At 39.2% G+C, this 26,701-nt stretch overlaps 1 protein-coding gene across 1 annotated transcript in view; it reads right to left on the bottom strand.

The window, feature by feature from the left end:
- Window positions 1–2,246: 2,246 nt before the first annotated feature.
- Window positions 2,247–26,701, bottom strand: part of LOC137276916 (putative ammonium transporter 2) — a 35,176-nt gene continuing 10,721 nt past the window's right edge. The window contains 8 exon segments of the mRNA XM_067808565.1: window positions 2,247–2,942; window positions 3,676–3,797; window positions 6,084–6,197; window positions 8,176–8,252; window positions 10,046–10,105; window positions 11,841–11,912; window positions 12,424–12,706; window positions 20,510–20,776. Of these exon segments, the coding sequence (XP_067664666.1) occupies window positions 2,253–2,942; window positions 3,676–3,797; window positions 6,084–6,197; window positions 8,176–8,252; window positions 10,046–10,105; window positions 11,841–11,912; window positions 12,424–12,706; window positions 20,510–20,776 (1,685 nt within the window). The 3' untranslated portion in view covers window positions 2,247–2,252.

The following is a 26,701-nucleotide window of genomic DNA, read 5'->3' as shown; positions in this document are numbered from 1 at the left end:
ACCATGACTTCAGAAAATACTGGATTGTGATTGGTTAATCAAAGTCATTCGGAGGTATAAAATCACGATATATATCTATAAGTTCGTTATATACCTCTGGTTTTCCAACACAGTATGTTTATGTCCTAAATGAAACATAATGTTACAAAAAAAAGAATAACCGGAAATGTATATGGTATGGTAAGTCCAAAATCATATTTACAGAAAATGTGAATGTATTGACATTAACACAACAGTAAAGTCAATCACGGACCATACTATCGGAATTTGAAAACAGTGGAGCCTGTTTTCTACAACAAACATCCTCGCATAGACTGTTTACATGTGATTATATCAGATATGATACACCAACTATTGCATAACGACTGAGCCGCCCCTGTCCCTTGGATCTGTTTACTGAATTTAAAAATGATGCCAGACTCTTCAACAAAATTAAAGACAAAAATGGTGTTTTGGCCATTTTCAATGGTCAACAAACACGCTAATTACAACAAATAATACAACTTTGATATTTGTCAAGGCTACTTACTGTAATACTATACTGTATTAAAAACATGTAACGCATGTAACGAAAGTAACAACAACTAACTTGAGTGATCTCTTTAGGTTTTATTAAACGGGAGTTCACTCAGACAAAAAGACTATCATCTCCAGTTTGTAAAGTCAGCATTCTTCAGTTGCTTTCTAACAGACATTACTGAGAACATTTGGAGATAAGACGTATCTAAACTGCCTTTACCGGGATTAAGCCATACAAACTCTACTAATATGGTTGGGTTGATTGTAAACTTCCATTACACGGCCACTAGGGATCTATTCTGCCTTGGCTCACTAGCGGGACTGTTATAAGAAAGTGCTTGCTTGTCCTACAGTGTTCATGTGCGTGCGTGTATATGACTCTTTGCGGGATAATGTGGAGTTGCGTGTATTTCTGTATGGGGGATGAAAACAAAATAGCTTTTCAATCATGTTTTTGTAAATGTGATGGCCATAGCATCAGCCTATTTTAAGTTTTAAAATCAATCAGTGTCTATTTTCACGCTCGTAATTGTTGGTAGAAAGAATAGGCAAACAGCTGCACAAGCGAATGATTGGCCTACATTGTCAAATAACAGATGTCATGGTGTTTGTAACAGCTGGAACACAATTCAGAGATAACACAGTAACTGAATACATAACACAGTGTGAAATCGCTTTATCACAGTGTTAACGGCCATGCATAATATCTAACATATGCAATATTTGCTATTTATCTTGTATCTTTTCAGCGTATGTTATTTAATAGCACAATGTCCGTTTATAGGGATATGGATGACGGTTAGATAGCTATCACTTTGAAGCTATCATATTTTTCTAGATGCAAAGCATGTTACGAACATACAAAATAAAGTGCCATATTTTCTTTGGACAATTTGTGTAGAGATGCTGAAAACACATCTATGTGTTCATTAATTCCACATTTCGATTTGCATAAGTCCCCACAACAACTGTTAGTTTAAATCACAATTTGTAGATTAGGTTGTCGACCTGATGTCCTAATGGTGATGACCGTGCATCTATACTTGCCTATCTAACCTATGGAATTATCACACATTCATTGGCAAAGCATTTTGTACAGTGTTGGGGCACGGCTAATGAACACACTTGACAACCAGTAGTCCACTACTTAACAGAACCACACGGCTTAGCTGGGAGACGTTTACATAAAATGGATTCTTTGCACATCTGCATAAGTCTTAAGCCGATCCAAAGTAATATTCTAAATATCAAAATTTCACGAAAAAGAGGATATACATGATTCAGATCAAGTGTGTCATCTCCAAGCGTCATTTCGCAACGCTGTACAAATAGCATTTATTGACAATAGTCAATTATTTAACCCATTATTTCTCAGGCAAAATGTATCAATGTGTATACCCATTGCTTTACTGAAACAAAATTGTAATTTAGAAACTTGCACTCTACTCACAATAGGCCTCATATAAGTGTTATGTACAGTATAAAGTATTGTAACATCACCATCACACCATAATGGGTACAGCACTATAAGATAGACTACATGTCTTTATTATCGCTGTTTTGACTGAATTACACTCTGAAAGACTAAGTGGATGTTTACAGATGTCATTGTCTGGTCCACATCAGATTATTTGCAGACAGGTGCCATATATCTGGAATAATGTTCAGTGCGGCGTAAACCTAAACACACTCACGACAAATATCGAGAACAAGTGCGTGGCATGAATGACATCTCATATGTACGTCATTTCCGGCATTTTAGGACGAACAGCCAGGTCCGAATGAAGTGACTGTGCTGTAGCTTCCGTCTTCTTGTCCCGTTTCGTTCCCCTGGGCCCGTCGATCCACGTACTGTAACAGTTTCGATCGGCAGCATGTCTCGGCGTACTGTATTGAAATCTGCCGTTCATTTTACTGTCCGAAAATCCAAAGTCTTCATACAGGAAACCATCATAGTGGCTCCCTGTGGCTCTGGGGACACCATCGGCATCACTAGCGAAGGTCTCCTCTTTGCCATTGGGTTTGTTATCCGATTCTGGTTTATGGGTCTTCCAAAAACGATCTTTCATGTAAAAGAGGAATCTTTTGAGAAAGCGTCGTTTCGGCATTTGGTAATGAGGCTGGTATTTTTCATAGCAGGTGTCTGTATGTTTTCCGAAACTATGAGTGCGGTGCCCATTGAACTCTCCAACAAGGAAGTTATCTTCGTCATCAAACACAACCTTCTTGGTTTTCTTGTTATACGTTCCCTGACCTATCCCGTGTTCAATCAAGTCAGCCCCTAATATCTCTTCACACAGAGGAACTCGAAGGCCAACAACAACGTCAATTAGTTTCAGGAATATATATGAGGTCATGAACGACCATCCGATCAAAGCGACTATAGCAAGAGTTTGAACACCGAGCTGGTGAAATCCTCCTCCCTGTAAACAAGAGATAGAAACTACAGCCTATTTGCTCCAACAAACTAAATATTGAATAACATTAAATCTATGCGCTGTGAAATGATTAACCTGTGTACTTTCAATTTGACATGCATTACTCTCGACATGCATAATAGCACGGACATGATGTTTTATCACATTGCCATTTATCCACTCCCGCAGGATGTAGATCTTTATTTCATAGGCAAGCTACATTTCAAGCGTGAGTTCAAATCAGTGCCCTTCTGTGCTGCTTTTCCTCACGATTGGTGAACGCGTTGATAGCAAATGTTGATAAAGGTAATTATATGGATTCAGTATCATTGACAGGCCAAATGATTCACCCAGCCTGATAATCCAGTGAGGTCAATAAACGCGTCTACACATGTTGCAGATATCACACGCGAGTTACCTGCCATGGTGTCAGATTTCTTTCGACATTGAAATTCGACATTACCACGAAGATTTTTCATTTAACACTGTTTTTAACATTTACAATCAGTTTCCTGATTAGCTGACAAACAGAGTGTTTTTACTGCTGAAAACTAAAACAGTTAACGCATATTTTCATTTTAATTATAACATCACCAAAAGCAGGATCGATAATGTAAAGGGTACTTACAAGTGGTGTTTAAACTGTTTATCAGAAGCTTATCAATATGTGTGACCTTATTTGCCAGAGACATGGTGTTGTCGCTAGGCACTAATAGCAACGTAATACAATCAAACTTACACTGAGGACACCATTCTGGGCGTTGTTAAGTTGAAGTTCACTTGCAAATGAGTCCTTTCTCGACACAAACCCTGCTGCAAGCAAGCTCCACGTACCGCCTACAGCATGGACGCCTACACAGCCTGCAAAACAGATATCAGATCATCCCAGATGGTGGTGGTTGTCGACTATTCACTGTATTTTCCATTTTCATCGAGAACATTCGTGCTTAGTAGCACATGTCTTTGTGCCCGCACAAGAAGACAAATAAATATTACTATGTGCGTTCGCAGTTGAATATGTCAACATCGCATTTGGAATATTAATTAAATTAATAAATAATTCAATGCCACACTGCAGGACAGGTGACTGGTCGTCGAAGACCATCCAGTGCATCACATATCGTCTAGGAGAAGTGGAAATTCGATCATACCAATCACAAATTGGACCTGTCTTGACACGACGGCATCGTCGCCGATGTGTCCATCAGGGTACAAGCATGGAACCTGGGAAACTAGCGTCTCCTCCTGCAACAGTCTAAGTTAACTTATCCTCAGTACTTTTCGTTACACTCCACTACCGAGTCTAACAAAACCTTATAGGAGGTCGCGTCATGTAACCTTTGAGATTGACCAATCAGAACACAGCTTACCAAACATGCCTTTTGAATTTTTTATCTCGAACAGGTTCGTACCCAAACGATTCTGAATGCTATTTAGCGCATGCTCGCTTCCGGGTGATCCACACGGCGTACGTGCAACCATGACAAGGGCGAGAAAACAGTCGCTGAAAATAGTGTCTTGGCATTATTCAAGGGCGTTATCTTGCGAAAATATTAGCTAATGGTAACCATGTCAGCAGAAACCCAGAGCGTATATACTGCAGGTCAAATAACTGTGTTATATGCGGATTTTTGTTTGTGGAGAGATCTGTGTCAGCCAGTTAGTTAGTGAGTTAATATTTAACGTCACATCGGCAATATTGCAGCCATATCGTGACGAGAAAGAGTAATTATGAAAATACAAATGAATTAATAACACATACAACCCTGTCGACGAAGGACAGGAAAACTAACTAGGATATCACAGAGTAGAATGTAAAACTAGTGAACAGACCTAAAACAATTTATCTATAGAGGACAGAACAATTTAAAAATGAGCAATAGGTTGCCGACAACTGAAGGTAGATCACCATACTAAGGACCATGGGGACTTACAGTACATTTGCTTCCTGCATGGACCCTAGTTGGATTTACATCATCCCCTCAACTGTAAGCAATTTAGATAAATCTAGCCATAAAGTAAAAACACACTTATTCTACGATTAAAAAGCTGGAAAACTTAAATTCAAATGTTTTTGGACTTCAACCCCCTTTGAGGGTACAGCCACTAACGATTTGAGTTACTAATTTAATCTTCCAATTGTAAAATATTTATCTATTTACAGTTCAGTTAACAAATCTAATTCCTTTAAAAATGCAATAATTAAATGAGGGCTAATATTGCTAAAAAGATCCTTCATAGTTTGTGAATTGAAATACTGATCCCTTGTGATGGAATACTCAACACAGTCAAGCAAGACATGCTTGACTGTGATTCTTTCATCACAAGGGATGCAGAACGGAGGATCCTCACCTTTCAAAAGGTATTTATGAGTATGTCTCGTATGGCCAATACGACATCGTCACATAATGACCTCCTCAAATCTGGACTGACAACCCAAGTGGGTATAACCAATATAAGGTTTTATTGCATGTAATTTATTTACACCCAGTTAGATGCCCCACCTCTTTTGCATCAGATCTCGGATATACGATCTAATTGTAGCTTTATAATCATAGTATCGGATGAGAAGTGGAGTCACGGATTTTTTGAGTGCTGCCTTGGCAGCAAGATCGGCCACTGTGTTGCCAGAAATGCGTACATGGCTTGGTAACCAACAAAAGACGATGTCGTATTGGCCAGTAGCCAGATTATTATATAATTGAATTATTTCTATTAAAAGTGGATGTTTACATGACAGGTTTTTAATTGCCTGGATGCAAGAAAGAGAGTCAGAATAGATTATATACTAGGATGTCTTTCAATATATTTAAGAGCCGTTAATATAGCGTTTGCTTCCGCTGTGAAAATAGAACTATTATCCGGTAATCTGACTGTGTCAGTGACCTGAATATTTTGAAAGTCCCCCGATCCCTACATAGTAGCCGTTGTCAGATTGGTTAAATCTATTTAATCGTCTCGCGTTTGACTGGACGGTCATTGGTCGCTCAAAAGTTACCTGACACGACCTTCTACTAGGTTTTGTTAGACTCAGTGGTGGCGTGTAACGAAATTCACTGAGACTAAGTTTACTTAGACTACCTCCTGCAACTACGGGATGGGAGAGAGAGTGTGATGAGTTTGTGGAGTGCTTTCGTAGACACTTACCAACGGGGTCATCAATCTTGAGTTTCTCCAGGATTGTAATACCAAGTATTGTAAGACATGCCCCAATTATTCCGATCAACAAGCCCTCCCAAGGATGAGCTACTGCACACGTGGCTGAAATGTAAAAATTACAATTTCTTACATTCTTGTTGAATTTTGCATCCTTATTAAAAGAAATTGTGTATCCTTTGATGATATATCGTCATTATCATTGATACTACCTTTATCATTAAGAAAATAATATATCGTTCTGATATCTAAGTTCCCTAAGTCCCTGAAAACTGTGCGGCTAATGGCTGTATGTGATGTATAACTTCCCTGAGAAATGAGTAGGCAGCTATCTGTAAAATGGTCCATTCACCGACGTGTGAACAAAGTACTTGTGAATTATTTGATGCTATGCTATTTTTATTGATAAAAGGTAATAACGTGATTTGCTCGGTTTTCTTTACTTGTCGTCCTTGAAGAGATGTTCTGTCAAAAGTCAGTTCACAAATTCATTATGGGGTGCATCCACCATTGGCGTTGACGCAGTCTTGCCAAAGACGACGCATTTAAGACACCATCCATTGGAGAGTTCTAACAGATTTTAGTGTGACACAAAAATAAACTAAATAAACTAAAATATAGCATCACGCAACTAAAACCTTACAGTATAATATTTTGATTGTACAACCAAAAAAAATTATAACTGCAGAGAAAGAGCGCATAAAATGCTGAAGTGTAAGAGGAAGTGAAGAACTAACAAACGGAGAAACACGTGTTGTACATACACAAATAGTAGCGATGTCCTCACGTACTTACAACATGGATGGGGAAAGATGGGAGAACACATTATTTAGTCTTAAACTAAGAAGCTACTTTTCTGAACTTTTTTTTCTGAAATTATGTTTTTAAAGTGACTCAGCTTGTTCCCATTCACAACACTAAAACCATACTTGTTCTACTTATGTATCATTTGAAAATTAATGTACATGTGACTCATACGTCTTGACTAGGATTCTTCATGACGGGATTCTTTACATAAATTTCAAACAAGGCAAAGTTTTAATTTGTATCTGAAGGTTATCTGATCATGATCGTTCATTGTCTGGGTAGAGTCATGGCAAAATGGTTTTGAATATGGTCATCAGCAACCCATACTTCTCGCGCAAGCCAGTTACCTCGCTCTCCTAGTGTGAAGCATACTTGAAGCATGGCGAATAATGAAGAGAAAGAAAAATAAAGGATTCGATGTTTGTGTCTCAGATAAGGCTTACTAAGTTCGATGCAAACTGCTCAAGAAAGCATTGTCTACTTATGATTTTAGACGGTAATGGATTCCACATATATAATGATCCGTGGAATGTATCTTCACATTTTGAGATCTTGATGCATCGCCAAGGCAAGAGTATAGCGTTCGATTATCCACCGAAATATATTCCACTTGTCGGAAAAGATATATGTTCATAGTAGTATAAGGTCAATGTATTTAACCGTGGTCGTCTTGTTATCATAGATTTGCACAAGTCTCTAAGATAATAATTGATAGTTCAAATGATAATGAATAAAATATATACATATCCATTTTATAAAAGATACACAGACGACTCTCCTTCACTTATCTAGACTTGCCTCTTTAAAGGATAGAATTACTATTGTCCCCATATTACTGTACCCATAAGTTTAGTGTTAGTCTTCAGTACAACATTAGAGCAAGGCTGCTTGTTCCGTCTAGCTGTTCCGTCTAGCTGTTCCGTCTAGCTGTTCCGTCTAGCTGTTCTGTCTAGCTGTTCCGTCTAGCTGTTCCGTTTAGCTGTTCCGTCTAGCTGTTCCGTCTAGCTGTTCCGTTTAGCTGTTCCGTCTAGCTGTTCCGTCTAGCTGTTCTGTCTAGCTGTTCCGTCTAGCTGTTCCGTTTAGCTGTTCCGTCTAGCTGTTCCGTCTAGCTGTTCCGTTTAGCTGTTCCGTCTAGCTGTTCCGTCTAGCTGTTCTGTCTAGCTGTTCCGTCTACTCCTTCATTTATACGTGGTTCCTATTTGCAAATCAAGTCGATTACAATGTCTATGTAACTTTGTGCTACTTGACCTCTCTCCGTTCCTTGCATATGACTCACCGGTTATAGCAACAAGAGACCCAAGGATGCTGTTGATCAGATATCCAACATCAAACTGTCGCTTCTTCACAATGTAGCTGAAACCCAAACATCAATGTTCTGAACAATATGTGAGTCTGTTGTCACACCCGGCATCCACATACCTATCTATCATCCCTACACACACACATACATGCTAACATCCCCAGATATCCAAACACACACGTGCGCACACATATGACAAACTTCAGATTCTCAATTTCTTTACAGAAGTTTTCGACATTAATGTGAAATGGAACCTGATCTGGCTTCACAGCGACCCGTTAGAACACAGTTAATCATTACTTAAAACTGGCTTAATTAGTTATTGACCATGTGATTACTCAAACTGGAATCTGGTTGCAATCCATTTATAAGATATCCCTTGAGGGTTTAGTGACAACCAATTACTGCCACGTAATGAACCATTCAGAAATACGAGAGGCGATTTTTTTTCAATAGATTTGAGGTAGGTATAAGACGAGGCATGACAGTTATGGATATAATATAATATTAACTCCAGTTGGAAAATTCAGATCATTCACCGTTTCTGCATTAACATAACAAACGTTTCATTTTATCGGATTGTGTAAACGTTGAAGCAGCAGTACAAACGCTGGTCGATGATCTCTTTGTGGAACCACACAGAACTTTGAATGGAAGAGTGGGGTCTCTGTCTCGTTTGCGTCGTGCGGTAAACGAAAAACGTTGTAAGAATATTTTTGTTACCAACATTCAACTTGGGGTAACTTTTCGAGTGGGATATCTTTGTGAAACTGCGGAATGGTACCTCAATGCACTTCGACTAGAAAGTCAGTCTGGACGATATACATCTGCACGCACACGTATGCACACGCGCACGCACACACACACAATCACAAATAGGTATTTCGAAATTCGTAAGCCTATAATCACTGCCAACAGAGTGATGCATGCACTTTAAAATTTATCGTATGTTCTGTAGTGACACTCTTGTATTATATGTACATCTAGGCATTCATATCTGTCTATTTAGTCAGAGTAGAAAATATGTCTCACGAGTGTACATCCCCTCAATACAGTTTTCCACATAGTTGTAATATTTACACAACAGCGCCACCTGTAATAAATCACTGTATACGTTGCAGTATTTCACTTTACGTTTATCGATTCCTATCATCCGTCCTATACTCATGTGTCTTTCACAATGCATATCACAATACAAAAAATGAATGTGTTCCATGAATCATGTTTGAGCAAAGCATATCTACACCGAAGAGACAATAATCTCAGTCGCCACTCACCACTTGTAAGTGTATTGATGTCTAAACCTGCTCGCTGTATCGAGTTTTCATCATACTTACTCATAACAACAGTTAAGTGTTTTGTGAACTACACTGTACGGCATATACCGGCAAGGGAAAGTAGTAAAGCATAACCAATAATGCAGTCTTAGCTAGAGACGTCTGTTTGTAAATGGTAAGCAAAACAATACACCGTGGGAGACCAGATGAGCGTGCAATGTGTCCACCGTTCGATGACATCCGATGCCAAGTCAGTCTAAAGGAGCTGAGTTCAAAATGCATGCACCGACATGTAAGTCGTTATCTTGAGCACATCAAACAGACCTGACCTCTGCAACTCTTGATTTGTTTGACGATCATTGGTTTTATCAGACAGAACTTCCTGAGTGGTTCATTAATGCTTGCGAACCTCTTATTCGAATATCAAGTCCAATCACTTTCCCTTAATCAATAAATATAGTTTAGGTAAGAATCCACTTGATAACAGATTGAATTTATATCTCAACGACTAAGCACAAACAGTCACTTAGCTGTAGCTAACAGCTTTGGCAACAGCTCTCGTTAATTACCTCAGGATGAGTCCAACAATCCCTCCAGATGTTGATGCACATATAGTCGAAACTGCTGATCTGGAAATAAAACAGATTCATCGTAGTCGTGGACTATCCAATATCTATATTCATATCAACGTCACCTAAGCAGCTAAAGATCTGTACTTTACTGAGAAAGTACAATGTCCCTGCAGTAAGCAAGAGTACCGTAAGTCGCCATGGTCCCAGGCATGGAGACCGCCTTTCAATTGTTAGCAGTATCCAGCCCGTTTTATATTGTATTTTCATCTATAGTTAAAATGTTTTAGTGTCACCTACAAGTATCAATTTGAAATCTTGGATCAACTAGTTGTTTTAGTGTCGTTTGCTGACATGATTTTATAATTTACCTTTATCTATTGTAAAACCATAACTTATTTGTAGACACGATAGAAATATTGCCGATGTGACTTAAACTCACAACTGATTCCTTCAGTAATTATGTAATTAACAGTGTTTATTTCCTAGCTATACAGTGCTAACCGAACATATATTCTCACAAGTGTGTAAGAGACATGGCGTCATCCTTAGATGTTATGACATCAGGGCACACAAGAGAATATTCCGATGTCATACGTCCCTTTATACCTGAATCCTCTGATTTACAGATTGTCCACACAAAATTTGCGTCATTTTTTGGGGGGGATTCGATAACGTTAAGGAGAAAGGTATTGGTGTAAGTATTTGGGGATGGGGAGGTGTTGTTGTTGTTGTTGTTGTTGTTGTTGTTGTTGTTGTTGTTGTTGTTACATTCCTTTTAATCGAGTTTCTCAACCAGTACAATTGCATTAAACACTCATTATTTTTATACAATAATTCAAACGAAATGAACGATATGAAAACCATTACTTTTCCATGTTTTTTCTACCTCTGGTCCTGGCAATGTACCGGAACCATAGCTTTGCACCTGACAACCGTCTAGTCTAATTACCAAGTAGTGTTAACGATCAAAACACTTCTCAATTAATAGTTATTGCAACACTCTCCTACTGAAGGATGACTGTGTTCTGTATATTGTGCACCGTGGCACTATCGTCATGTAAGTCCAAAGAAGGTTTTGTCCGAAAGGTATGACTGTGAACATGTGTGGTTGCACTCTATTCTAATTACATCATGATTACACTTCAATTTACATAAACATCCCCGTGCGCTAAGAGTCATCCCAGAGTAATGTTCTAATAGCATGTATTTTCAACCCGTGACTGAACCCCTATAGTTCAATCTCGCGATTAGCTAGAGTCGAGTGTCACAAGATAAACAGATAGTAGCGACAAATGCACTTGGGATCGTCACTGCCTGAATATTTTATTTCGAGTTCAAGCGTTTGAATCTAGCACTCATCACACGAGTGAAGCACGCCTTGAAAGTGAAATTGTAACAGAAACGTAACGGTCGTGTACATGTTCACGAAAGCATAATATGATAATACTCGAACAAATTTGCGGTGTATCCTGTCAAAGCTACGAATTGTTCCAATGTTATTGTACTAAGTAGTCGTCGTCAGATCAATGTATGCATTAAAGATGATGTTAAACTTGTAAGATAAAATACAATGCCTGGCTGAGAAAAAATCACTTTAAGTGGCGCCATTTTCAAATGACAATTTTTCACAAACTGAATATTTATACTGGGCTACAGTCACACTATTTTTACTCGCACAGGGAAGGTTTGCTTAACAGCGAGCTACCGGGCTAGTTGTTATTTCGAACGCTGCACGTAGTTTATTCTTCAAAATAAAACCACTGTTGCCCATTCTACTGATATTATACAATACCTGGCTGCTAACTTCCACTTCAATCCGGATATTCCAAACGTGCTGCCACAGTTAAATCCAAGCCAACCCCACCTTAAACACCAACATTCGAACAGGGTTAACATATCTGTACTTGAATGCATTCATACACACATAGCTATATAACATATAGAGTTATATGACATATGTCGTTACACATACATGCATGCATCCATACAAACACACATTCACACAGCAAGTAAGTCTTGAAATGTAGCTCTCTAATTGTAATAAATCAACAAAGATACCATACTTCATCAACTTTAGACATGTACAATACATTTTGTATGGCTAACAAAAGTTGCTGATATTACATCAGAGAGACGCTGGTCTTAAAACTGTTATTAACATCTCATTACAATGAGCCTTAAATTGAAAAGCCACATTTGTGTTATACATGCGTGCGTGCGTGCGTGCGTGCGTGCGTGCGTGCGTGCGTGCGTGCGTGCGTGCGTACATACATACATACATACATACATACATACGTGGGTGAGTTAAGATTTAAGACTTTAGGTCACAATATGTTTAAGTATGTTGATTTATCTATTAATTAGGCTGAACTTACCAAAGCATAAACATTCCGAGCAATGCATTCGTAGGAGATCCCATTTGAGGGGCTTTCTTGCTCTTAAAGCGATTGTGCCGGGGCTTGAGAAGAAGAGTTGACACCAAACCTGTGACCCCTCCAACTAAGTGAACTGGTCCTGCTCCAGCTATGTCAATCACACCCATAGCATATAACCACCCCTGTTTACCCCAGAACCAATGGGCGGGGAAACAGTACACAAATGTGTTCAGTAATGAAAATATGATATATGCCTCGAGTTTTGTCCTCTCGGCCATCGCTCCTGAAATGACAATCAAACACAGGCTATACACCTACTCAGCCCAATACAGTCTGTCATATACATCACAATCAGACATGGGATGCATGCCAACTGAAACTAAATAGGTTATCATATACACTTGGAGTAGCAATCAAACACAGTTGTTCTGTTTTAATAATGCATACCAACTGAATGAGTGAGTGAGTTAGTATTTAACGTCACATCGGCAGTATTGCAGCCATATCGTGACGAGAAAGATTAATTATAAAAATACAAATGAATTACTAGCACGGACATTGTAAAGCCCTGTCAATGAAGGACAGTAAAACTGACTAGAATATCACAGAATAGAATATAAAACTAGTGAATAGACCTAAAACAATGTATCTATAGAGGACAGTACAATTTAAAAATGAGCTATAGGTTGCCAACAACTGAAGGTAGATCACCATACTAAGGACCATGGGGACTTACAGTACATTTGCTTCCTGCATGGACCCTAGCTGGATTTACATCATCCCTTCAGCTGTTAGCAATTTAGACAAATCTAGCCATAAATTAAAAACACACTTATTCTACGATTAAAAAGCTGGAAAACTGAAATTTACGTCAAATGTTTTTGGACTTACGTACCCTCTCAGGAGGACAATTATTTTACGGTTCTTCAACCCCCTTTGAGGGTACAGCCACTAACGATTTGAGTTACTAATTTAATCTTCCAATTTTAAAATATTTATCTATTTACAGTTCGGTTAACAAATTTAATTCCTTTAAAAATGCAATAATTAAATGAGGACTAACACTGTTAAAAAGATCCTTCATAGTATGTGAATTAAAATACTGATCCCTTGTGATGGAATATTCAACACAGTCAAGCAAGATATGCCTGACTGTGATTCTTTCATCACAAGGGATGCAGAACGGAGGATCCTCACCTTTCAAAAGGTATTCATGTGTATATCTGGTGTGGCCAATACGACATCGTCGCATGATGACCTCTTCAAATCTGGACTGACAACCCAAGTAGGTGTAACCAATATAGGGTTTTATTGCATGTAATTTATTTATGCCCACTTGGGTGTCCCACTTCTTCTGCATCAGATCACGGATGTAAGTTCTAATGCTGGCTTTATATTCTGAGTATGGAATAAGAAGTGGTGTCACAGATTTGTTGAGTGCCGCCTTGGCATCAAGATCGGCCATTGCGTTACCGGAAATACCTACGTGGCTGGGTAACCAACAAAAGACGATGTCGTATTGGCCAGTGGCAAGATTATTATACAATTCAATAACTTCTATTAAAAGCGGATGTTTACAAGAGATATTTTTAATAGCCTGAAGGCAAGAAAGAGAGTCGGAATAGATTATATATTGTTTACGTTTAGGGTGTCTTTGAATATATTTGAGAGATGTTAATATGGCGTTAGCTTCTGCTGTAAAAATAGAACTATTATCGGGTAATCGAGAAGATATTGTTCTGGATCCAATGACAGTGGCACAAGCAACTGCGCCACCGTCCTTGGACCCATCTGTAAATAAGGATTTATAATTCCTATATTTATGTTTTAATTGATTATATTCTTGTTTATACTGTAATTCATTAGTTTCTGACTTTTTAAATGATGTTAATGTTAGGTCAACTTGTGGCCTAACCAATTGCCAAGGAGGAGAAGAAATAAGACGGGAGGGAGCTATGTTTTCCAGTTCAATGCCGGCAGCAGGAAGAAAGGGTTTAATTCTGTGTCCTAGAGGCGGGACAAGAGAAGACTTTTTGTTGTATAAATCCTCATGAAGGGGATTGAAAACACAGTTATATGCAGGGTTAGATTGATTTGAGTATAACTTAGTAATGTACTGTAAAGCTAACTTTATACGTCGCTGCTCAAGAGATGGTTCATCAGCCTCAACGCAGAGACTGTCAATAGGTGAAGTTCTGAAGGACCCAAGACAAAGTCTTAGACCTTGGTGGTGGACAGAATCAAGAAGTTTAAGGTTGCTTTTGCAGGCTCCACCATATACGATGGAGCCATAATCAATTTTTGAACGAACGAGTGATCGATATAGGTGCAAGAGGGTCGCTTGATCCCCTCCCCACTTTGAGTTGGAAACAACTTTCAACAAGTCAAGAGCCTTCAGGCATTTAGTTTTAAGGAACTGAATATGAGGCAGAAATGTTAAGTGGGAGTCAAAGATAAGGCCCAAGAACTTGGCCTCCTTAACAATCCTGATGGGAGTGCCATCTAAAGATAGTTCTGGGTCCCTATGTGGCTTATATTTTCGACAAAAGTGCATACAATTAGTTTTAGATTTAGAAAACTTAAAGCCGTTTTCAAGACACCATTTATTTATTTTGTTTAAACACAACTGCAGTTGCCGTTCAATAGTATGCATATTTTTCCCACGGCAAGAAATATTAAAATCATCCACAAATAACGATCCATCAATTGAATCGTTTAAAACTTTCGATAAACTATTTATCTTTATACTAAAAAGTGTAACAGACAAAATACTGCCTTGTGGAACACCCTGATCCTGATTGTAATGATCAGACAGGGTAGAACCCACACGGACATGAAACTGTCTGTCATTTAAAAAATTGGCTATAAATTGAAGCAAACGACCCCGCAATCCGAAGCCTTGTAAATCTTTTAAAATGCCATATTTCCAGGTTGTGTCATATGCTTTTTCAAGATCAAAAAAGATAGACACAGCATGTTGTTTATTTACAAAGGAATTTTTTATAAACGATTCTAGACGCACAAGGTGGTCAATAGTACTTCTATTTTTTCGGAAACCACATTGAATATCAGTAATGAGATGATTGGTTTCCAAATACCACACTAAACGATTATTCACCATACGCTCCATAGTTTTGCAAACACAGCTAGTGAGAGATATTGGACGGTAGTTAGATGGATCTGTATGATCTCGGCCAGGCTTTGGAACAGGGATAACAATTGCGTTTCTCCACGAAGGAGGAAAACTGCCCGATGTCCAAATTTCATCAAATATGTTCAAAAGTGTCTGGAGACATGATTCAGGCAAGTGTTTCAATAGTTGATAATGTATATTATCTTCTCCAGTAGCAGTATCATGAGCTTGCTCAAGTGCAGTAGTGAGCTCATGAAGTGAAAATATTTCATTGTAATCTTCACCATTGTCCGAACTGAAGTTGACTTTTTGACATTCCTGGTTTTGTTGAAATTTCTGAATTTGATGATGAAGAGTGTTTGGCCAAAGTCTCACCTAATTTATTTGCGATGTCAGATTTATCTGTTAATATATCGTCACCATCTTTGAGGTGGTGAATGCTTGCCTTCGAACCCTTGCCTTTAATTCTTTGAACCATATTCCACACCTTTGATAGTGGTGTGCGTGAGTTAATTTTAGACACATAATGCCTCCAGGACTGACGTTTACACTGTTTAAATGTTCGTCTAGCCTTTGCACTGTTTATTTTCACAATATTAAAATTATGAACTGTAGGGTGTCGACGAAAATACTTTTCTGCCTTTTTCCTACATCTTCTAGCTCGTTTGCAATCATCTGTAAACCATGGTTTACGTATGTGAGGGTTCATAGAGGACTTTGTAATAGTTTCATCTGCTATACCTTTCAGTTTCTTCGAGAATAGTTGAATAGGGTCTGGAATATTTTTGAAACTTTCAGGCTGCAGTGTTCCGGAACAACGAGTTTGAAACAATGGCCAGTTTGCTTTGGTAAAATTCCATCTGGTTAAAGGTGGTTCATCAGTGGGGTTTATAGCTTGAAGCAATGTAGGAAAATGATCACTTCCACATCATGAACAGACCAGTCAAATTCATTTAGTAAATTGGCATCTGTTAGAGTCAGATCTAATGCTGAATACGTTCCCGTAGCAGGATGTAAGTATGTGTTAGAGCAATCATTTAAGATACATATGTTATTGTCAGAGATAAAATCTTCAATTACTTTGCCTTTAGCATTAGTACTAACACTGCCCCATAGAGGGTTATGTCCGTTTAAATCACCCATGATGACACATGGTTTCGGAAGTTGATCATATAAACCTTGTAGATCCGCCTGCTGTAAAGCTGAAGAGGGTGGAATGTACAAGGAACAGAGTGTTAAGGCTATGTGAAATGTAAGTCGAACTGCAACAGCTTGGAGATGAGTAGCTAATGGAACAACGCTGTGAATAACATCCTGTCTTACCAAGATGGAAGAGCCTCCAGTGGCTTTTAGACCTGGAGGTGAAAAGTGATTATACACATTATATTTTCTGATATCACATTTATCTGTGTCCCTAAGATACGTTTCTTGTAGACACATTGCAGATGGTTTCAAATCCTGTATTAAAATCTGTAAATCATTAAAATTATTCCTAAGTCCCCTACAATTCCATTGGATTATGTTGGAAGAGTGCATCATGGAGGCTCAATTGGCGACCGTTCTCGTCGGAAGTAGGACGGATTCTTACCGCTCTGCGACGAAGGTGTTGTGTCCATATCAAGTACTTCAAAGGAGTTATGGACAACTATCTCTGAAGATGAAGTTTTCTTGTTTGTCTGTTTTCTATTTAATTTCTTTCTTTCATTTTTGGACAAAGGTTGAGCAGCTGGTTGCACTGTGACTGGTGTACTGGGAACATCAAGGACATTGGCATCAATCGGAACTTGATTTACAGTTTGAGTTGAAGATGTGAGGGACTCAATGACAGAAGTCATGTTAGAGGGCTGATCTGATTTGATCCATGTCAAATCAGTCTGAACAGAAACTGATGAGCATTTAATAGGTGGAAAAGCAACAACTGAAGAAAAAGATTTATTGATTTGAATTGGTACCTGATTGTCAACAAGTATTTTTGCCTCATTAAAGGAGATGTTTTTTTCATGTTTGATCGTTAATATTTTCGACTGTTTTTGCCACACCGGACATAACCTTGATGAAGCAACGTGTTGACCCTTGCAGTTTGCACATTTGATATCTGCTGAGCAATCTACGTTCTCATGTCCTTCTCCACAACGGTGACAAACAGCAGATCCATTGCATGATTTGGATCCATGTCCAAATTTTTGGCACTTGAAACATCGGAGAGGATTGGGGATATAGACCTCCACTCCGATGTTGATATAACCAGCTTTTATAGATTTGGGTAAGGTTGACAGCGAAAAGGTAAACAGATATGTATTTGACGGAATGATATCACCGTCCCGAGTCTTCACTGTAAAACGTTTGACTGTCACGAACAATGCCGCGACAAGTATTTAATGTTTTGTGTGCAGATGCAACAACCTCAATGTTTGCAAATGTTTTCACGGATAAGAGGTTAAGAGACTGTTGCCTCCTTAAACACTCAATAAGCAGTGATCCACTACGAAGACGTGTTACGTTCTTCACTTCTCCGCAAATTCCGGAAATGACCTTAGAAATTGCAAACGGATTGAGCTTAAGTGGCTGCTTGTCTACTGCTTCAATGACAATAAATCTAGGCCATAAATCAAGTACAGGAGATACAGCATGATCAGCGTCATCTGAATCAACATGTCGGCGTTTAGATCTGTTTGAACCAGGATTTTGTTGAGCCATAGTGGAAAGAATTGAATTCAGCATCCCTGCTCCCCACCCACCATGGAGTGCCAAACAAGCGGTGTTGATTTGCATCGGATCTCCAACATGCAAACACCAGGGATACAGGAATGGTATACTTCAGCAAATATGACGCGAAAAGCTGCGTAAGTTTACCAAATCAAATGTCTGGCTGGTTCGCCCAAAACAAGAAATTGGAAACATACAGATTTCGGAGGTCAACATCGCCGAATTGGCCCATGAGCCACCGCTTTCTGGCATGAGACTCTAGGCAGAATTAATTTTGATAACGAAAGACGTTAGCCAAGACCAATCAAAATCAAATATTATATATAAAAAGTGAATAGGTATATAAGTCACACGCAGGGCTTGGCATGACCAGCCGATTGGTTGAACCGGGCCCATTCAACCTCCCGTCTAGGTGAAGTCAGGGCCAAAGTGGTGTGTTGAGCAGCAGGAACACGGTTCCAGATACCCACTGCCCTCAACCACCAGGATCCCTTTCTCCACCGACACAGGGCCGCAACCCACGGCAAACGGGTTGGTGGACCAAATATCCCCCCGGGTCCACTACGGGGGTGTCGGCGAGCTCTTGGCATTACCCAGCACCCACCACGAGGAGGTGGCTCGCCACGGGTGCCCATACCAACTGAAACTAAATAGGTTATCATATACACTTGGAATAGCAATCAAATACAGTTTACCTGTTTTAATGATGCATACTGTTTAAATAACAGGGATCACCTTACCTTTTGTGAACAAAATGTTCGAATAGGCATGTCAAATTTACAGATTGTAAATATCTGTATCAGGACGATTGTCGTAAGTATGTGTTACTGAAAGAACGCCAGTAATTCAATAAAACGCATACTTATGATCGTAGTCTGTGTGAGATACTGCATGTATAAATGCAGTAAATTATTACAGGTGAGGTTGTTCAGTAAACAGTACAACTGAATGAAAATTGTAGTAAGTCTATAACAGGAGGCTTGTATAAAATCAAGAAACTGAGACATATTTTGCACTTTGTCGAACTCGAACCAACGCTTAAACCATTAGACTACCCATACCGTCCCGATGTGTACAGCAAGCAATATGGATATTTGTAGAAAAGCCCACTGTGACATTTAGTCAAAGTTTTAAGTTATATTTCTTGTTTTCACTTTATAAATATGTGCACATTTTTCTTAGATAACAGTTGTCTTTCTGAGACAAAAGTCATATACCTCACAAATCAAGTGCGCCTTTTCTAACCAATTCACTGACGTATATCATGTTAACGACTTGGCGATCAGCTGACTGAAATGTACAGGGCTTCATTCATAACAAACACAAAGACAGACAGTCGTAGTAAAGATACTGCGTTGACTGGAAACTCTCAGTGTAAGTTAAACTTAGTGTTGGATGCCAACTACTGAAACAAAACATTCAGCCGTTCCAATTATGAATCAATGAATTTTGTACGGACATATTTAAAATCACTCGGTACTTTGGACACTGATTGAAAACATCTTAAAACTTCGAAAATATTTGTCTTCGTTTAGTTGGTGAACACATTTTTGCGCTACCACCTGACTACAGAGCTTGAAGGCTGCACGGAAAAGTAGTCTTCACCACTAGAAGCAGCATTGACGTGTTAAGGTTGAAAACTTTCATATTGTCTTTATAAATGGACATTCTTGCCTCGTGCCCATCTGAACATATGTTCCATCGCCAGCGCATCTTCTTCATTACTCATGTGAACTCAGCAATATTCCAGCTATATGGAGGTTGTCTGTAAAAAATCGAGTCTTAGACAATCCAGTGATCAACATGAACATTGATCTGCGCAACTAGGAAACGATAACATGTGTCAACCAAGTCAGCCAACCTGGCCACCCGATCTCGTTAATCGCCTCTTACGTCAAGCTGCGTCGCCTTTTCGGCAAGTATTGGTTGCGGAAGGCTTATTCTACCCCGAACCTTCACGAGTGATGTGTATAAAGACATTATAGTATTGCATAACTGTACACCAGGCATGTCTCTGCCACATGACACCCGTCAAAATCCAGGTTGGGATTGGTCTTTAGCAACCCATGTTTGTCCTAAACGGCTACTGAAGGAACGGTCAGACTGACCCGCTTGAAAAATGTCATATCCCGATTGCTCCATCGATGCACTTGGTATCATGCATATTCTGGTTTAGACTTGATTGTTTACCGTGCGCCGTTAAACAAAAAACAAACAAGCAAAGGTTGTGGTATGAATGTCGGTTACCTGAAACGATCGTAGTGGCGGTCGTGGCAAACGACGCCTGAAAAAAGAACTTTGAATACACATATCCTAAACTTTCTTCGTCTGCCGTGACAAAAAAGTCCCCCCAGCCATTGAAAGAGGTAACACCGCGTTCGTCTTCACCAAAACTCAGTCCATATCCAAACATCCAGTAGGTGAGTCCTCCACAGATAACATCCACGGCGTTCTTTACCATGATGTTCACCTCGTTCTTGCTGGACACTGACCCGCTTTCCAAAAGACCAAACCCTGCAACAAACAGACGTTATTGGACACAAAACCAAGAATCAGCAGACGGAACGTTATTTTAAGTCAGGGGGATGATAGGTGGTATTGGTGCACGCGAAAGTGTGTGTGCTGGTTTTTTGTGTGTGATGTAATAACTTCACAAAGTGGACTTTTCCCCCCGGCGCCAAGAGGACATATTGTTTTTGCGCTACGTTCTATCTACGAATCCAAATACAATCTATCCTTATTACGTATATCTGTCTTTCTAGAACTGCCCCTTTCCAGAAATGCTTGCTGAACACATCGGGGCGGTAGGGTAGCCTGATTGTCCGCTCGTCACGACAAAGACCCGGGTCCGATTCCCCACACGTTTACAATGTGTGAAGCCCTTTTCTGGTGTCCCCTTCCCTGATATCTCTTAAAGCGACGGAAACCCATACTGAGTGAATGACCAATTTCTGTACAAATATGACGGGTTTCAAGAGACTTTCCAGTTACAATATCGCAACATACTTCAGAAACTGTTGTATCCAGTGTTATTCGAAACGCTACAGAAACATCGGATGGGTACTGGTTGAACTCTCGGTATTCATCAACGTGAAACTAAGTCGTTACTCCAATCCTCTTTACATATCCTCTATATCAAGTAGGTTAGCAAGCGATAAAGGTTCGTTTAGTACAACTTCTTAAAGGTAAATTGATTATGCTTTTCATGTCAATGTCCCCTAAAATGTACCTCAATGAGTTCCACCGGTGATATTGCCATTGAAACAACTGCTTCTGAAACGCCTGGACTAACACACTGCCATAGCAACAGTTGGTAACACAACAGTGATAGTGCATATTTCTAATATCATGGAAATGATTTGGTTGGTGCTGTTTACTATGTCTTTCCAATGTGCCTAATGCCAAATTGTCCTAATCTAGAAGCAATAATAGTTCCTCCTGAAGATATTCGTGTACTGTAAAAGCATACAACATACTATACTCCTGTATTGTCACCTTAATTGGGACGACAGCAGCGATGTACTGGGATATTGCTAAAAGCGGCGTATTAACCATAAAACGTATAAAACCTTCTCTCAGCTGAACCTGGCCTTTTCAATGAACCGATAACTCCATACAGTAAATCACTTCACTGTATAATATGCTAACAGCCAAATAATCAATGTTCGTGAAGAGACAAAAAGCTTTCACTAGGAAATGCAAAAGCTATTGTGATTTACATTCATGTCTTGCGGGTGATAAACCTTTAGAAAGCAGGAAATAAAACGTAAACTGAAAAGTTCCTATGGATTTAATTCTAAAAATTGATTATGAAGTTGGACAAGCTCTTTACATTACATTGCATATTAATTGTATGAGTTATTTCAACGTCTTTGTATTGAGCACACAGAACCTAGAAGTACTGGCATCGATCTTCGCATCGATGCCATGACAACTCACTTAATACATTCTTACATCCTATCACATACATACCACTGAATATTTAAAGAACATGGACCTTCCTGGCAGTGGAAATCTACACTAAACCTCATGTTTATTTACGGCTAATTGGTGTGCGAGCATGTTGGATTTTGGAATCAAGATTTTTTGTCCTATAAATATCAATACTTGGAACAGATAATTGGTTCTAAGATTCCTTCCAGGGATAGGCAAAGACCTCATCAGTTATTAACCGGTGTTCAAAAGACACGTTGCATGATGTCTGAAAGTCAACCACTTACACAATATTACAGATTTGGCGATGCCTGAAAATTATATGACATTAAAAATGTCATATCGTTATACGTCAGCATTTGACCGTTGAACGCTTAGTAGTTTAAGCGGAAGTAAAGTAGGAGGTCAAATTCATTTTACGGGACAGTATGGCTTCACAAGGAAAATCACATGGCATGTGCTCAACAACAATTACAGGTCTAATAACCACCATTGGCAGCCAAACAAGTCGCACCACGTTGCCTAGCCGATGAGGCCAGCCGACGTATGAATTTTGTGCCCTTCTGCTAAGCTCAGGAACATTCATCGGTAGTATTTGTCGTCTCCTAACAGCCTGGTGAATCCCAAAGATGTTCGATGGGATTTAAATCTGGGGAACATTATGGCCATGACATCACATGAACACTGCCGTTGCTCCAAAAGCCCTGTGTCACACAGGTGGTATATTCCTTGCCTACGAATGTTGCTACATAAACAGGATAATGACGTCCTCATATGGGCGGACGTTCACGTTCCCTGTAATAATCACGAGGTCGGTGTTTTTTTCCCTCCCCACAAATCCCTCCCCAGATCGTATCGCTGTGGAACCTCTTGAATACAGTTTGGTATCAGCCGTTCACCTTGTAGTCACGGATTCTACCATCCCCACGGATAACGCAGAATCAACACTCAGCAGGTTATAGTGACTCGTGGTCCTGTCTGTAGTCTGTCCAGTTTGGCGTAAACGTGGCATGAACTTCACTGTAGAAAACCAAATTTTCTTGCAATATGCTCTTGTGTAGCGCCAAGCTGGTCCATAGCAAAGGCGTTTTGTAGTTAGCCTTTTCTAGTAGTCAGTCTCTGCACAGTTGTGTTGAGATACAGTCTAAGAAAACTTAGTCTCAATAGTTTTCGTTACAGTCCACTACTGAGTCTAACATAAGCTAGTACGAAGTCGCGTCAGGTAACCTTTGAGATTGACCAGTCACAGCTTACAAAATCGCGAAAGTGGACATTCGCACATACCTTTGGAACTTCTATATCGGCAGGTTTTTACCCGAAGGATTCCGAATGCTATTTTACCATACGATTGCTACTGGGTAATTCACATGGGGTATGCTACATTAGTGTCAACAATGAGGAAACAGTCGCTGTAAATATTCAAGGATGTCAGCTTGCGGAAATATTAGCTATAGGTAACCATGTCATCAGAAAGCCATAAACATATATACTATGTGTTTTATGCGGATTTTCGTTTAAAGAGGGATCACTGTCAGTGACTATCGATTTTTTTAAAGTCCCACCAAACCCAAAAGAGTAGCCGATATCAGACTGGTTAAATCCGTTCAGCCTTCTCAGGTTTGATTGTACGGTCATAGGTCGTCAGGTTACCTGGTAGTGGAGTGTCATGAAAAGTACTGAGACTAAGGTTACTTAGAGTGTGTTGAGATATCTTATCATTTTATCACTTGTTCTTACTTTAATTGACAAACTTTCATAGCAGAACTGCTCGAGCCATATCTGCTGAATCATTTAATCATATTTGAAATCAACATGATCTCAAGGTGACATGTTTTCATGTTCTGCAGATTCTGCGAGCAGTGGGAAATGCTATTTTTTTGTGTTGAAATTGATTTGCAGTCGAATCTCAGAAAACTTTTAATTTCTGGCAGTGCACCGTTTCTGTTGGAAATCAGTATAGTCGTCTCTGATATATAATATACCAACAATGCCAAAAGTAAAGCATATCACGTATGTCAGTTTGTACGCGGCACATATATATTAATTTGTTCTTTCTTGAAATAATTCTTGAACGAAGAATCGTATTAATCGTATGATTCAAAGGGAATATGAACAATAGGTTAGGCAAGTAGACATGGGTTTTAAACAACATATATTTTAGTACCTTTAGTTATTGTATGAAAATTATGGACCTGGGGATATTATTGGCATTAATGCATTTGGATGTGCATTCTTCATTCTCCCTCTCAAAGATGTCTGACCAGTAGATGTTTCAATGTCTTCAAACTGCACTATGGAAGAAACACACATATGCCAACTGCCATTTACGTGTTTATGAAAATAATCAGCTTTCAGTTATGATGTTGAGTGGATGAGTAACAATTATCACCTCATTGGTAGTATATCACGGCCACAGAGTGACGGGAGCGCTCAGATATGCAAAGCTCACCATGTGTGTGATAATACATTGTGAAACAGTTCCTACACTTTAAGCGTTTTAATTACCACGACTTGTGTTGTTAAAACCATTTTTAAAATAACAACAAAATATTTCGGCTGCCTAAAATCACGTCAGCAAATAAAAGCATAATAACTCGAATATCACAGATATTATTTCAAAATAGTATTGTTTAAGAACGTGTAAAAAATCAAACAGTCATTCGGGGACACAATATACAGCCAGTGATCTTGAGATCACCAGCAGTCAAAGCGTGGTCACCATGTTTGGGATCATGAGGACTTTCGAGAACCTTATAAAACACAAATATTCCAAAATACAATTCCGATTTGACTAGATACAACGTAACTGTGTTCTATTACGTGTATTCAGCACTTGAACCTCACCTAGAATTGATCCGAAGAACTGCATTTCTATTCATGTTCCTGACAATCTATATTCCTTATTACCAATGTCCACGGTTCGCTGTATACATAGTCAGCTGATATGAATACTAAGCCATTCTAGCTACATCCGACGATGTGCAGTTAAATACGTTATCTTGGAAAGCCAGTTCACTCTGGATCCAATATGCACACAGAGATAGACAGAGCTAACCTTTGCTGACAAATTCAATCAGTGAGCATGTGGGTTTGGGTGATACGGAATTTAACGACGGTCGGGACAGGAGTCATAGTACTAATGGCAGCACCATAATAGACGTCCAAAACATGATAATCATCGTTAATGCATGAACGTATTGTACATTATCAATGTTTATGTTTTTCAACGGATTCATTCTTTGGGTAAAATATTTTCTTTTTTTCAAATGGTCAATTGAACACATGAAGATAAAGAGTACAGGTTACGATTATAGCCTGTAACAGATCAATACACATCATGAGAGATTGTACTTTACCTCAACATCTCAACAATCCTACCGTGTTGCAATGCGAACATATTCTGTGATTGGTTTTTTTTCTTCTTTACTCTCAACCATTGTACTTTACCTCTACAAACGCCACGGTGTTGCTGGGAAAACCTATTCCGTGAAAGTTTTTCTTTACCCTCAACCATTGTATTTCGGCTCAACGTCTCTACAACTCCCACTTTGCTGAAAAGTATTTTTTAATGTTTTTTTTTCTTTACACTCAACCATTGCACTTTACTCCAGCATCTCAAAAATTCCCGCTGCACTGCAAAGCGACCGTATTGTTTCCTTACTCTCAGCCGCAGGACTTTACCTCAACGAGCCCCGCTATGTTACAAAGCCACTATATTTCATGAACGTTTTTCTTTACTTTTACTTTACGCCAGTAAATGCCCACAGTGTTGCAAAGGGAATAAGTCTCATTAACGTTTTTATTTACTCACAGCCGTGGTACTACACCCCAACATCCCAAAGCAATACGATATATTTTGGTCTTTTCTCGCAACCATTGCACCTCAACAACCCCACTGTGCAGCAACGCGAATATAGTACTTGAACGTATTCTATTTTCCCTTTCAATCGTTGTAATTTGGGTCATCGTCTCAAAAGTCACCACTGTGCAGCAACGCGAATATAGTACTTGAACGTATTCTATTTTCCCTTTCAATCGTTGTAATTTGGGTCATCGTCTCAAAAGTCACCACTGTGCAGCAACGCGAATATAGTACTTGAACGTATTCTATTTTCCCTTTCAATCGTTGTAATTTGGGTCATCGTCTCAAAAGTCACCACTGTGCAGCAACGCGAATATAGTACTTGAACGTATTCTATTTTCCCTTTCAATCGTTGTAATTTGGGTCATCGTCTCAAAAGTCACCACTGTGCAGCAACGCGAATATAGTACTTGAACGTATTCTATTTTCCCTTTCAATCGTTGTAATTTGGGTCATCGTCTCAAAAGTCACCACTGTGCAGCAACGCGAATATAGTACTTGAACGTATTCTATTTTCCCTTTCAATCGTTGTAATTTGGGTCATCGTCTCAAAAGTCACCACTGTGCAGCAACGCGAATATAGTACTTGAACGTATTCTATTTTCCCTTTCAATCGTTGTAATTTGGGTCATCGTCTCAAACGT

The sequence above is a fragment of the Haliotis asinina genome, chromosome 3, assembly GCF_037392515.1.
Source record: "Haliotis asinina isolate JCU_RB_2024 chromosome 3, JCU_Hal_asi_v2, whole genome shotgun sequence".
Taxonomy (NCBI): domain Eukaryota; kingdom Metazoa; phylum Mollusca; class Gastropoda; order Lepetellida; family Haliotidae; genus Haliotis; species Haliotis asinina.
Note: the sequence above shows the minus strand (reverse complement) of the source record. Positions and strands in the feature narration are given on the sequence as shown.